Source organism: Tursiops truncatus, chromosome 11 (assembly GCF_011762595.2).
Source record: "Tursiops truncatus isolate mTurTru1 chromosome 11, mTurTru1.mat.Y, whole genome shotgun sequence".
Lineage (NCBI taxonomy): Eukaryota > Metazoa > Chordata > Mammalia > Artiodactyla > Delphinidae > Tursiops > Tursiops truncatus.
The window spans coordinates 65885512-65899495 of record NC_047044.1 but is presented as its reverse complement, the minus strand read 5'-3'; the positions used below and the strand labels follow the sequence as shown (position 1 = coordinate 65899495).

General features: G+C 33.2%; 1 protein-coding gene across 4 annotated transcripts in view; it reads left to right on the top strand.

Annotated features, from left to right (window-relative positions):
- The window catches only part of ARID2 (AT-rich interaction domain 2), a 170621-nt gene that overhangs the window by 93902 nt on the left and 62735 nt on the right, over nucleotides 1-13984 (top strand). For all 4 annotated transcript variants that reach the window (XM_019934571.3, XM_019934572.3, XM_073788785.1 and 1 more), the window contains 5 exons: nucleotides 3536-3603; nucleotides 12310-12376; nucleotides 12472-12722; nucleotides 13055-13151; nucleotides 13248-13457. In XM_019934571.3, the coding sequence (XP_019790130.2) occupies nucleotides 3536-3603; nucleotides 12310-12376; nucleotides 12472-12722; nucleotides 13055-13151; nucleotides 13248-13457 (693 nt within the window). The remainder of the gene's footprint in view (nucleotides 1-3535; nucleotides 3604-12309; nucleotides 12377-12471; nucleotides 12723-13054; nucleotides 13152-13247; nucleotides 13458-13984) is intronic.

Here is a 13984-nt window from a genome sequence, read left to right as displayed (position 1 = left end):
TAAATGTATTATTATTATTTTAATTTAATTAATTTATTTATTTATGGCTGTGTTGGCTCTTCATTTCTGTGCGAGGGCTTTCTCTAGTTGTGGCAAGCGGGGGCCTCTCTTCATCGCGGTGCGCGGGCCTCTCACTATCGCGGCCTCTCTTGTTGCGGAGCACAGGCTCCAGACGCGCAGGCTCAGTAATTGTGGCTCACGGGGCTAGTTGCTCCGCGGCATGTGGGATCTTCCCAGACCAGAGCTCGAACCCATGTTCCCTGCATTGGCAGGCAGATTCTCAACCACTGCGCCACCAGGGAAGCCCGATATTAAATGTATTATTTAAAATAATGAATGTTTGGATTTTTTTTAACCTTATATTTTTGAATAATAAAAGCCTCACTAGAGCTTTTGAAATTAAAATGCTGTATTTTTCTTATAGTAAATGTGGGTTTGTTGATTTGAGAAAATTGTTTGATACAAAATTCTGATAGCGAAAAATAGGACCTGGAAGAAATTGTTTTCTGAAGTCTGTTTCTGCTGGTGTGTAGTTATAATTTTTAACTAAACAATTTAGGTCAATGAATTTGAAAATTTGCTGCATAATCAAAATAAGAATGATCAAGTATTTCGTATTTTTTTACTCGTAGGATTTGTTATTTGTAGGTTTTTATAAATCACGTTCTTTGTTTTCTGTGTAATTATCTCAAATCTAGGTTACTTTTCAGACCAAATTGCTCAATTCTTTAATTGAGCAATTTAACTAGCAATCCCTAGTTTAATAGGGATTTAGAAAATATGTTTTAAAATTTTTTCCTGCTATATTTTTTCTTTTTAAAATATTCTATGTCAGCTGAATGTTATTGACATAAAATTTTTTCTTGCTTCTCAACCCTCCTTCTACCCCAATACCATGTAACTTCTTTTGTCAGAAGTATATTCTATTAATGGATTAAGGTATTGATATATTTTGAAATTATCATATAGGAAACTATATAGAACAGTAGATATAGTCTGAGAATTTCATGTAATATTTCATAGGTTCATGAGTATTTTTATGTTTAAACAGTGATGTGTTTGCAAATGAGTTCATTTTTCTGTAATTTGGGTCAGTAGTATAATTTTCAAACATACTTTTATTTGGGATTATCTAAGTAGGATTCCTTTGTTGTTGTTGTTGTTGCTGTTGTTGTTGTTATTGTTGTTGGCCATGCCGCACGGCTTGTGGGATCTTAGTTCCCTGACCAGGGATTGAACCAGTCCCTTAGTTCCCTGACCAGGGATTGAACCAGTCCCTCGGCAGTGAGAGCACGGAGTCCTAACCACTGGACCACCAGGGAATTTCCTAAGTAGGAGTCCTTACAATTTGACATGTACTTATTTTGTATGAAGACATTTTGAAATTAAACAAAAGTGAAAATGAGTTTCTTACCCTGCCAGAAACTATTCTTGGTTACTGGAGGAGGAAAAAAGATTAGCACTTATCAGTTTGTATTGTAACTTTGAAGATCTAAATTTGGTAGATTTCCATCTCACTCTCATTTTCTTTGCTTCCTGATATTTCATTTTGATCTTTTAAAGACATTTTTCAGCATTTAATATAGAATGGTTTAAAATTGTTTCACATTTTTTTAGAAATCTTAAAGTGAAGTTTTTAAAAATAGTAAATATTCTCAGACCAGAATAATTTTAGTGAATTCTTACCATTTAATCATTGAATAAGAATTACATTTGTATATATGATAAAAGTGAGCTTACCACCTTTGATGCACTGAGGCATGACATTCTTTATACCCAGTTTATCTTCTTGCAGTTTTTAGCGTTTTTGTTTGTCTCAGACTAAATTATTATGTAGAGTAGCAATCTAAAACATTAATAATTTAGCAAATGCTGTTTAACGGATGTTTCTTTTATTTCAACAGTTAGAAGTTTAGAGTTCCAGAGTACATAGGGACTTTATGAAGACCGTATACTTAAAACAGTGGTTTTACATTATGAAAATAATTCTTTTGAGTTTGAAGATTAAGGGTATATTTGATTATGGGCATATTTCATAAGGCTCTTGAGAGGTTTTGAATTTTTTTAGGGCATGGAATTTTAATTGAGAGAAAATGTAGATACCACTTTCTTTGAAGGTGTGTAATGTTTATACATATATGTATTTGAAGAAGTATAATAAAAATTCCATGTGACAAAAATTTAGTTTTTCCATCTTATATTTCCATTCAGTATTCTTTTCCCAGTGAAGTTTTTCTTTATAAGGTTTTCTTCAGGACAAACAAAATTTTGTCTCTTTAGTAGGGTGTGGACTTCATTTTTCTGATTCAGCTGCTACGTCTATATAAATTTGATGTTTTATGAAATTCTTCTTTAGGTCACTGTAGTTAAATTTATTTATTAAAAACTTCAAATCTGTTCTTTATATCATGTCCCCATGATCCTAATATCAATATAATGTTAAACTGTTTCCATTCTTCACCCTTATTAGTACTTTTTCAATGAATAGTCTTATTCTAACCTAAGTACTTTACAACTTTAACTCAATATTAAGTAAAAATATTAGATCTATACTTAAAGGCATGATAAGACTGCAAACATTCATTAAATCTTTTACAACAGAAAATATATCCATATGTTATGCATGTCACAGCACATCCATTTAAGGAGATTTACTTTTGTTTTTTTAAAGAATTACATTCATAAAACTAGTTTTTCTGTTAAAAATTGCCAATACATAGTTTTCTCTCTGCATTTGAAAACCAATAGCTTTCATTACAGAATACAGATAATTACAGGTAGTTGATGAAAGTACCTACCTAATTTTTAAAGGTAGATGCCTATTGTGTCACAGCTTAGACATTTATATTATACAACTTTACTGTCTGGTCCTGTAACTGACAAAATGAGTTAGCAACGCAGAGGAGAGAAAAGCTTTATGTATCTATCTATATACCTTAACCTCTGTTGTCCGGAGGGGGCAGGGTGTTATTAAGAAGCTTTTGAAAATAGATGGTTTGACTTTGCTCCTGATAACTTTATCAAGAAATACAAACGAGCTATAGCTGAGAATGTTTCCTAAAGGAGATTTCATTGTGGGAATTATTCCCAAAGAATGCCTTGTCCACTAATATTTCAAATATGAATTACATAATTCTTTTTGAAATGACTATGAAGATTTAAAGTTATAACAGTTTGGCAATCTAATAGCAGTAGCATCAGTTTGACTTTTTAATATGTTCCTCTTCTACAAATGAAAACTAATGCAGAGTAACTATTACAGTACCCTCATTTTTTTCTTATTGTCTGTATAACTATTATGAAAGTGAGTTGTGTATTTTTAGATTGTAGTGACATAAACTTTCTTTAAATTCTATAATTTAAAAAAACAGTATTTCAAAAGAAATTATCATGACTTTCTATCATTTATTATGAAACAATTTTTAATGAACAAGGTATCCTAAAATGTAGTTTCACTGTTTTTCCAAACCTACCTATTAAGGAACTAAGTGAAAGAAATAATTTCATTTTACTGAATACACTATTATTCTTTTAGCTTTAGGATCCTTTTCTACTGTATTTGGAGAAGAATGGAAGGAGAAGACTGATAGAGATTTTGTTAAGGTAATTCACGTAAAATAAAATGTTGAACCACTGAATTACATGTAGCCAAGGGCCAAGGGTCAATGGTTGCTTATTTTATATACAAATTGTGATTAACTTGAGTAAAAAATTGTTTAGAATAGCTAATAAACAGAAGTAAAGTTTTTAGTTATCATACATAGATTTCTGAGAATGATAAATCTGTAATAAAAGCAGTAAATCAAAGGATACCCAGACTGTGAGTAGCAGTCCTGGTAATTTCCTTAGGATTCTTTTTCAGTTCACTTAATCACTCTTCAGCTGTGTCTAATATGCCACTTGATTTGTTTGTTAAGTTTTATTATAGTCACTGTGTTTTAATTTCTAGAAATTCTCATTGTATTTTTTCAAATTTTCCCTTTTTGATCTTCTCCTTTTATAATTTTTAAAATATATATTTAAAATATCTTTATTAATATAATTAAATTATATATTAAATATATGATATATAAACATGAATATATCATATATTTTATATGTAAAATATAAATGAAAGCTTAAAGATATGTACATATACACATACCTGATAATGCTAATGTCTAAGCCTCCTGCAACTCTGATTCTGCTGATTCTGACTTGGTGGATTATTCCTTTGTGTTTTATAATGTTGGTTTATAAATGTCAGCAGATTTCTTTCTGTAGGATTTTTGTACAGATTGGTTGGAGAGTATTTCTTCACTTCTGTGTTGCTTTTGCCAGTCACTTGAAAGGAAATACTGATCAGAATGACTTTATAATTTTTTTATTGGAGATTTTTCTAATTACTCTGATGGTAAAAACAAATCCATGGGAGATGTGGAGCAGTCTAGTGGTGAACATATCATGGATTGTTTTTAACTGAAAGCTCACGCAGAGACAGTCAATCCCTTTTGTCTCCCTTTCTTAGGGTATTAAACCTTCAAATTTCCCACCATGATACGGAGTTGCATTTTTAATTCCCAGTTTTACAAGCTCACCAAAGTTTTATATTCTGTCCTTACCCCACCCACTAAAAGCCAAGTCTCTTGATTGTAGTTAAGCAGGTAATTTCTATAACTCCAGAAAACTGGTGAGTAAAATGTAAGATGCACAAAAAAGTACACTAAAGTAACACATGCAGTCACAATGGGGAATGTGTTTGTCAGTATAGTCACTAATCACATGAAATCAAGAAGACACCAGTATGTTGAAGATGAATAGATGATCACCTCTGTTTTCATTAATTTCTGCTATTTATATTTTATTCTCATACTGTATTCTTTGGGTTTAAGTTTCTTCACTTTTTCTAATTTCTTGAGCTGGTGCTTACAGTTATTGATTTAAAAAATTTTTTTTCTAATATATACATTAGAAGCCATAAAATTCCATCCAAGCACATATTTAACTTTATACTTCCAATTTTGATATTTCATGTTTTTATTATAACTCATTTAAAAATATCTTCATATTTCCATTATGATTTTCTCTCTGAAACATAGATTATTTAGAAGGGAATTTTCTTAATTTCCAAAAACATGAAAAATTTTCTAGTTTCCTTTTCTTAATATCTAACTGTATTTCAGTATGTTCAGAGAAACATACTCTGTATAATTTTAAACCTTTGAAATGTTTTCACCCTTTATTTGGTAGCTTAGCATTGATCAGATTTTATAAGCACTCCATGTGTATTTGAAAATAACATACACAGGCATATCTTGCTTTATTGCCCTTCACTTTATTGTGCTTTGCAGATACATTTTTACAACTTTAAGGTTTGTGGCAACCTTGCGATGAGCAAGTTTATCAGTGCCATTTTTCCAACAGCATTTGCTCATTTCATGTCTCTGTGTCCCATTTTGGTAATTCTCAATATTTCAAACTTTTTCATTATTATTTTATTATTATTATATTTGTTTTGGTCATCTGTGATCAGTGATCTTTGATTTTACTACTGTGGCTCACTGAAGGTTCAGATGATGGTTACCATTTTTTTAGCAATAAAGTATTTCCTATTCAAGGTATGTACACTGTTTTTTTAGGCATAACGCTGTTGCACACTTCATAGACTACAGTGTAGTATAAACATAACTTCTATATGCACTGGGAAACCAAATTTGTGCTGACTCACTTTATTACGATGTTCATTTTATTGCGATGGTCTGGAACTGAGTCTGCAATATCTTCAAGGTATGCCTGTATTCTGAAGTTGTTGGGTGTAAGTTTCTATATATGTCAGTTAAGCCAACACAGTTAATCATTTTTTGGTTTGTTTTTGTTTTTTTTTTGCGGTACGCGGGCCTCTCACTGCTGTGGCCTCCCCCGCCGCGGAGCACAGGCTCCGGACGCGCATGCTCAGCGGCCATGGCCCACGGGCCCAGCCGCTCCACGGCACGTGGGATCCTCCCGGACCGGGGCACGAACCCGCGCCCCCTGCACCGGCAGGCAGACTCTCAACCACTGCGCTACCAGGGAAGCCCCAGTTAATCATTTTCTAAAAAATTTTTTATTGGAGTATAGTTGATATACAATGTTTTGTTAGTGTCAGCTATACAGCAAAATGAATCTTTTATACATATACATATATCCATTCTTTTTTAGATTTTTTTCCCATATAGGTTATTACAGAATATTGAGTAGAGTTCTCTGTGCTATTCAGTAGGTCCTTTTTAGTTATCTATTTTATATATAATAGTGTGTATATGTTAATCCCAATCTCCTAATTTATACCCCCCCCCCCCGCTTTTGATTTTGGTAACCATAAGCTTGTTTTCTACATCTGTGACTCTTTCTGTTTCGTAAATAAGTTTGTTTGTACCGTTTTTTTTAGATACCACATATAAGCAACATCATATGATATTTATCTTTCTTTGTCTGACTTATTTCACTTAGTATTATGATCTCTAGGTCCATCATGTTGCTGCAAATGGCATTATTTCGTTCTTTTTTATGGCTGAGTAATATTACATTATATATATGTACCACATTTTCTTTATCCATTCCTCTGTCGATGGTCATTTAGGTTGCTTTCATGTCTTGGCTATCGTAAATACTGCTGCAGTGAACACTGGGGTGCATGTATCTTTTCAAATTATAGCAACACACTTAATCATGATACTTAATAGTTCCACGTCAGTACTGGCTCTTTGTTTTCTTTTTTAATTGGGGTATAGTTGTTTTACAGTGTTGTGTTAGTTCCTACTGTACAGCGAAGTGAAGTAGAGTTCCTTGTGCTATACAGCAGGTTCTTATTAGTTATCTATTTTATACATATTAGTGTATATATGTCAATCCCAATCTCCCAGTTCATCTCCCTTCCCCCCTCCCCCGCTTTCCCCACTTGGTGTCCATACATTTGTTCTCTACATCTGTGTCTCTATTTCTGCCTTGCAAACTGACTGTCATACAGAGTGAAGTAAGTCAGAAAGAGAAAAACAAATATCTCATATTAACGCATATATGTGGAATCTAGAAAAACGATACAGATGAACCAGTTCGCAAGTACTGGCTTTTTCAGCTGTTTATTTCTTCATTTATGAAGAGACATATGTTAAAAGCACCCAGTTTGATCGAGGATATGTTTCTTTCAGCTTATAGTTCTATAATAATTGTGTTTTTATATTTTGAGAATGGGCTATTTAGTGCACACAGGTATAGTTGTTACATCTTTCTGGTTAATTGAACATATTATAAAGTGTCCTTGTTACCTTTAAGTCTCCTTTATGCTTTTTTTTTTGGTCTGATATCAATATAACTATATCAGCTTCCATTTGGTTGGTGTTTATATAGTTCATATTTTTATTTTTATTGATTTCTTTTTTTTGTGGTACGCGGGCCTCTCACTGTTGTGGCCTCTCCCATTGCGGAGCACAGGCTCCGGACGCACAGGCTCAGCGGCCATGGCTCATGGGCCCAGCCGCTCTGCGGCATGTGGGATCTTCCCAGACTGGGGCACAAACCCATGGCCCCTGCATCGGCAGGCAGACTCTCAACCACTGCACCACCAGGGAAGCCCTATATAGTTCATATTTTACTTTCAGTCTTTTTTATCCTTATAGATGAATGTTTTTTTTGTAAATAACATATATTTCAGTTTTTTTTCCCCGTGTGAAAAACTTTGGGGTTTTTTTTTTGTTTTTGTTTTGTTTTGTTTTTGCGGTACGCGGACCTCTCACTGTTGTGGCCTCTCCCGTTGCAGAGCGCAGGCTCAGCGGCCACGGCTCACGGGTCCAGCCGCTCCGCGGCATGTGGGATCTTCCCAGACCGGGGCACGAACCCGTGTCCCCTGCATTGGCAGGCGGACTCTCAACCACTGCGCCACCAGGGAAGCCCAAAATTTTGTTTTTAAATTAGTGCATTTATTCCATTTACATTAAGTGTAATTTTGATACAGTTATGTTTAAATTTACCATGCTCTGAATTGTTTCTATATGTCCTGCCTGTTCGGGTTTGTTTTCTTTCCTTCTCCTTTCTTACCTTTTTTGAATTGATTTGACTGAGTATTGTTTATTAGTCAGTTTTCTGCCCACTTAGTTTTTACATATACTTTTTCTGTTTTCTCATTAGAGATTATATTTTAATCCTTACTAGTTTAATAAGTTAGCACTTTTACCTCTTCTTAGATAATTGCAGGGACAATAGAACAACTCCATCTCTGTTTTCTTATTTTTTGATTTATATACTACTTTTGTTGTGCATTATTCCATTTTTGTCAGAGAACATATTCTATATGACTTCAATCTTTTTTAAACTTATCAAGACTTGTTTTATGGCTCAGCATATGGTCTTTCTGGTGAATGTTTTATGCACGCTTGAAAAGAATGTTTGTTGTACTATTGTTGGATATAATATTTGTTGATAACAATTAAATCGATATCATTGACAGTGTTGTTCAAGATTTCTGTATCATTAATGCTTTTCTATATAATTGTTCTATGATTTCTTAAGAGATGAGTGTTGGAATTATCAACTATAATTATGAATGTCTGTATTCCCTATCAGTTCTGTCAGTTTTTGCTTCAGGTGTTTTGAACCTCAATTATTAGTGGCATGTACATTTAGGATTATTATATTTTCTTGATGATTTTATTTGTCATTATGAATTATTCTCCCTGACCTCTGGTAATTTCCCTTATCCTGAAGTCTCTTGTCTGATATTATTTATCAACACCAGCATTTTTATGGTTAATGTTTTCATCATATATCTTTTTCTATCACTGTGCTTTTCATCTGTAGTTTTATATATAGTGTTTCTTATAGATGGCTTATAGTTGAGGCTTTCTTCTCCTGCTTCCTTCAGTGTGCCTTTCAGTGTACAATTTCTTCCTTTTCATCAATGCATTCAGATCATTTATACTTTATGAACATTTTAAAGGTAACATTTCATTTTCGTGTTGTTTGCATTATTACTGACAATAAGTTAGTTTTATTCTTATTGTTCTTCCTTTTGTGATATGTTATATCTGACTGCTTTTAAGGTGTTCTCTTTGTCATTGATATTTTTAATGTGCCTTGTTGTGGTTTTTATATTTATTTAGTTAGTTTTGTTTTGCTTGAGGTTTATTTAGCTTCTTCGTTTGGTATTTTTCATGAAATTTGGGAAGTTTTTGTCAGTTATTTCTTCAAAAATTTTTTGTTTCCCCTCCTGCTTTTCTGGAACTGTTCTGCAGGTCACTGTGGCTCTGTTCATTGTTTTTAGACCTTTTTGTTTTCTGTGTACTTCATTGTGAATAGTTTCTGTTGTTATGTCTTTATTTTCTCTTTTCCAATTAAGCCCATCTAGTCATATTTTTTTATTTCAGATATTATGTTTTTCAGCTCTAGAAATTCCATTTGATTCTCTTCTATATTGTCCCACATTCATCTTAGTTATGTTCATATTTTCCTTTAAATCCTTCAACATATTTAATAATAGTTGTTTTAATGTTCTTGTCTGCTAGTGTCACTATTTTTATTGTTTCTGGGTCTTTTTTTGTTGAAACTGAGTTTTGCCTTAGTTATGAGTCATGTTTCCCACTTCCTTTGTACATCTAGTAATTTTTTACTAGATACAGGTATTGGGACTGTTACATTATTTAGTGTCTATTTTTTGGTGTCTTCCAAGAATGTTGCACATTGTTCTGGCGTGCTTTTAACTAATATATGGTTAGTTGTTTTTAAGTTTTGTTATGACGAATACAGGACTAGTTTATCTTTATTCCTAAGGTATGGTCTTTTTTGGACCTGAATTAGCTGGGTGTATATACATATATATAGAGAGAGAGAGAGAGAAAATATACATATATATATATATATATATATATATATATATATATATATATATAATGTCTTCTCAGTTTAGTAATTGCTATGACCTCTTGGGTTTATTATCTCTATATCGTTGTCTAGAAAGAGTGTTTATGTAAAGATATGAGGCAGTCACTGAGCTCACCTCATTTGCTTCCCATGTTTCAGTGATTACAGTTTTGCATTACTCTTGCCCAGTCTGTGAAAACAATTGTTTTATATATATTGGTTTATGATGAGATGACTACTGCAGTACTGTTACGGCCTGAGCAAAATTTTCTTCCAAGCATTTTTCATAGATTTTAATTTTATATATATTTTTACCCATAAGACTTTTTTTTAGTATTTTATTTATTCAGCATTTATTTTGATTTAAATCACATCTACCTTTTCATGCATTTTTTTTCCCAGTGCAGGTTTGAAGATATTTTTCTCAGTTTTCATTTGTCAGAAAATGTCTTTATTTCAGTTTTATTCTTTTGTGTGTGTGTGTGTGGCACGTGGGCCTCCCACCTCTGCAGCCTCTCCCGTCGCGGAGCACAGGCTCCGGACGCGCAGGCCCAGTGGCCATGGCCCATGGGCCCAGCCGCTCCGCGGCATGTGGGATCCTCCCGGACCGGGGCACGAACCTGCGTCCCCCACACCGGCAGGCGGACTCCCGACCACTGCGCCACCAGGGAAGCCCTTTCAGTTTTATTCTTGAAGAGCAATTTCACTGTGTAAAGATTCTACTTTGGCAGATATTTTCTTCCATCACTTTGAAAATATCCCATTGTCCTCTGGCTTCCATTATTTCTTTTACAAAGTTTCTTGTAATTTTAGTTGTCTTTTTCAAGGTTATCTGTCCCTTTTTCCACCTTTGCATTTAAGATTTTTGTCTTTGCTTTTCAGGAATTTTATTATCATGCTCCTACACATTTTATTTATCTTTTCTTGGAGTTTGGAGTGCTTCTTAAATCTATGGTGTGGCGTCTTTCAATTGATTTAGAAAATTCTCGACCCTGTCTTTTCAAATATTGTTTTTGCCCATTCTTTCTGTCTTTCCTCAGGAACTACAATTAATTTTATGTTAGAACTTTTCACTGTATGTGTCTTGAATGCTTTTATTCTGTTCATCCTTTTTCCTCCTTATGCTTCTAACTTGGTATTTTTTTCTGCCATCTCTTCCAATCACTAATTCTTCCTTGAGTTGACTCTAATTCTTTGTTAAATCTGTCCATTGAGTTCTTATTTTCAGTTCTAGAATTTCTATTTAGCTATTTCTTATAGTTTCTACTTACATGCCAAACTTTTCGATTTTATCTTCTATTTCTTTGTTTATTTTCCATGATCATTTAAAATTCCACTCTGATATCTTTATTATTTGAAAATCCTGTGGCCGTTTTTTCTTGGTTATTGAATATTGTCTTATTCCTTCATATGCCTAGTTCTTTTTTATTGTTACCAAACATTTTTTATCATGAGTTTTTTTGCAGTGAGTCATTCTGGTGGTGGACTTTTTCTCAGATCAGTAACTTTAAATGCAAAGGAACTTTAATTCCCAAAACTAAAATACAATCATTTAGAAAATACATCAGAATGTTTAGAAATAAACAGTGAACTAATGGCCCATGTGCTTCTTCATTCGTAGGGAAGTAACAAGATAAAATGGCATAGAAAAGTTAAAATTAAAGTTCATTTTGTATAGACATATTAATATATAGGCAATTGTTTCTTACCCTGAAAAATATTAAGCAGTGGATTTCGACTGATTTCCTCTGTCTTACGGGTCAAAAAACAGTTTGTTGGTATGGAATACTGGAAAGGAAACCTAAATATCTGGGTTACAAATTTGTGAACACAAATACTTCACCACTTGCTGTTTGATTTTCTTCTAGATGTAGATTTACTCAGTAGCAAGCCAGCTATGTCTCAGGAGTCTGTAAATAGGAATACTGTGACTGTATGCAGTTTACTAATGGGATTAATGACTATCATAATTTTTAAGTACTGATGAGCATAAACACTATTTCTAGATATTTTCCATAGCTATAAAGTGATCTGAAAATATCTGATTCATATCGGTGACAGTGTCAGAGGTTCTGCTATTACTACTGTGGTTCGTTTTCTAACATTCAGAGTTGAAGAAAATGCTAAGGAAATGCTAAATTTTAGTTAGAGGTTAATGAACATGAAGATGTCATTTTTTTCTCCTCATTCATGTTCATAGATGCCCTGTATTTTTCACAGACCTTTTAGGGATCTGTGGGCCCTAGGCCAAAATGACACCTTTGAACTATAGAAAAATCTAGCATTTGTGTCAAAGAACTAAGTACATAGAATACAATGATATCTACTTGAACTAAAAATAGTAGAACTATTATAGTTTTAGTATGTGTGACTATTTTTAAAGTAATAGAATAGTTATTTCAAATTGTCAGAACTAAGTGTAATAATTTCTCATTACAGTTTTGGAAAGACATTGTTGATGATAATGAAGTACGTGACCTCATTTCTGACAGAAACAAGTCTCATGGTAAGTCAATGAGAAAATATTTTAAATAACTTTGAAATATCAATAATAATAAGTGAAATATCAGTTTAAGTAAAATATGTTTTCTTCTCTTGTAGAAGGTACATCAGGAGAATGGATTTGGGAATCTTTATTTCATCCACCTCGAAAGCTGGGCATTAATGATATTGAAGGACAACGGGTACTTCAGATTGCAGTGATTTTGCGAAATCTTTCCTTTGAGGAGGGCAATGTTAAGCTCTTGGCAGCTAATCGTACCTGTCTCCGTTTCCTATTACTTTCTGCACATAGTCATTTTATTTCTCTAAGGCAATTAGGCCTTGACACATTAGGAAATATTGCAGCTGAGGTAAGCATGTGACAGTAGCTTAAAACAGTTTTTATAGTTAGCACAATATTTACTTTAAAATTTTAGGATGTGGGATTGTTATATTTGCCATAATTATAGAATATTAAATGCTTACATATAGTTTTTGCCTAAAGGTATTACACACTTTTGTGGAAAAAGAGAAATATTTGAAATGATGCTCCAGATTCATTGATGGCTATTCTCACAGTAATTACATTTTTTAAAGTTACGTAACATTGTTCGGCTCATTTTTATTAAATTTGAAATATACATTTGGATCTAAATTGGAAGAAGCCTACCTAAACAGTAGTGTCCTTTTTTTTTTTTTCCAGCTTTTATTGGATCCTGTTGATTTCAAAACTACTCATCTGATGTTTCATACTGTTACAAAATGCCTGATGTCAAGGGATAGATTTTTAAAGATGAGGGGTAAGCGCTCACTTAAGTTTCTCATTGTCTAAAGTACACAAGCTTTTTATCATCTTTTAAAAGACAAATACATGTTTGTGTGTGTATGCTTTTCAGGCATGGAAATTTTGGGAAATCTTTGCAAAGCAGAGGATAATGGTGTTTTGATTTGTGAATATGTCGATCAGGACTCATACAGAGAGATCATTTGTCATCTCACTTTACCTGATGTGCTGCTCGTAATCTCAACACTTGAGGTGCTATATATGCTCACAGAAATGGGAGATGTAGCTTGCACAAAAATTGCAAAAGTAGAAAAGAGCATAGGTAAGACTAAACCACAAAAAGCATTTAAGTTATTTTCTTTATTAAGGAAAAAATATTTAATGTGGTTGCTGTAAAAAATCACAATTGATATTTGGGGTTTACTGTTTATTTTGAGGAGTCATTACCCTTTCAGACACGCTTGTTTGTGTTATTCTTTCTGTCTATTTTAGATAAGCAAGAAACTTCTATTATGTGTAAACCAGGATGCATGTGGCTATCAGTAATCTTTACTTCTTCTCTTTATTTCTATTACTATATATTAAATTTGAAATCAACAAGATGGCTATGTCTGACTCTGGGGGGCAGGTCCATCTGTTTCAAGTGGTCAGCTGCTACTATTAAGCAACTAAAGCTGAGTGGAACAAGCTTCCTTCTCTTCCTAGAAATGCTAGTAGTGCTATTATCTTCAAAATCATTGAACTCACCTTCAATGAGTTCAATGGGTTGTCAGTTTTAAACATACTTACTAAAACAAGTCACGTTAACATTTTACTCAGTGATTCAAATGATTTCTTTCTTTGACATAA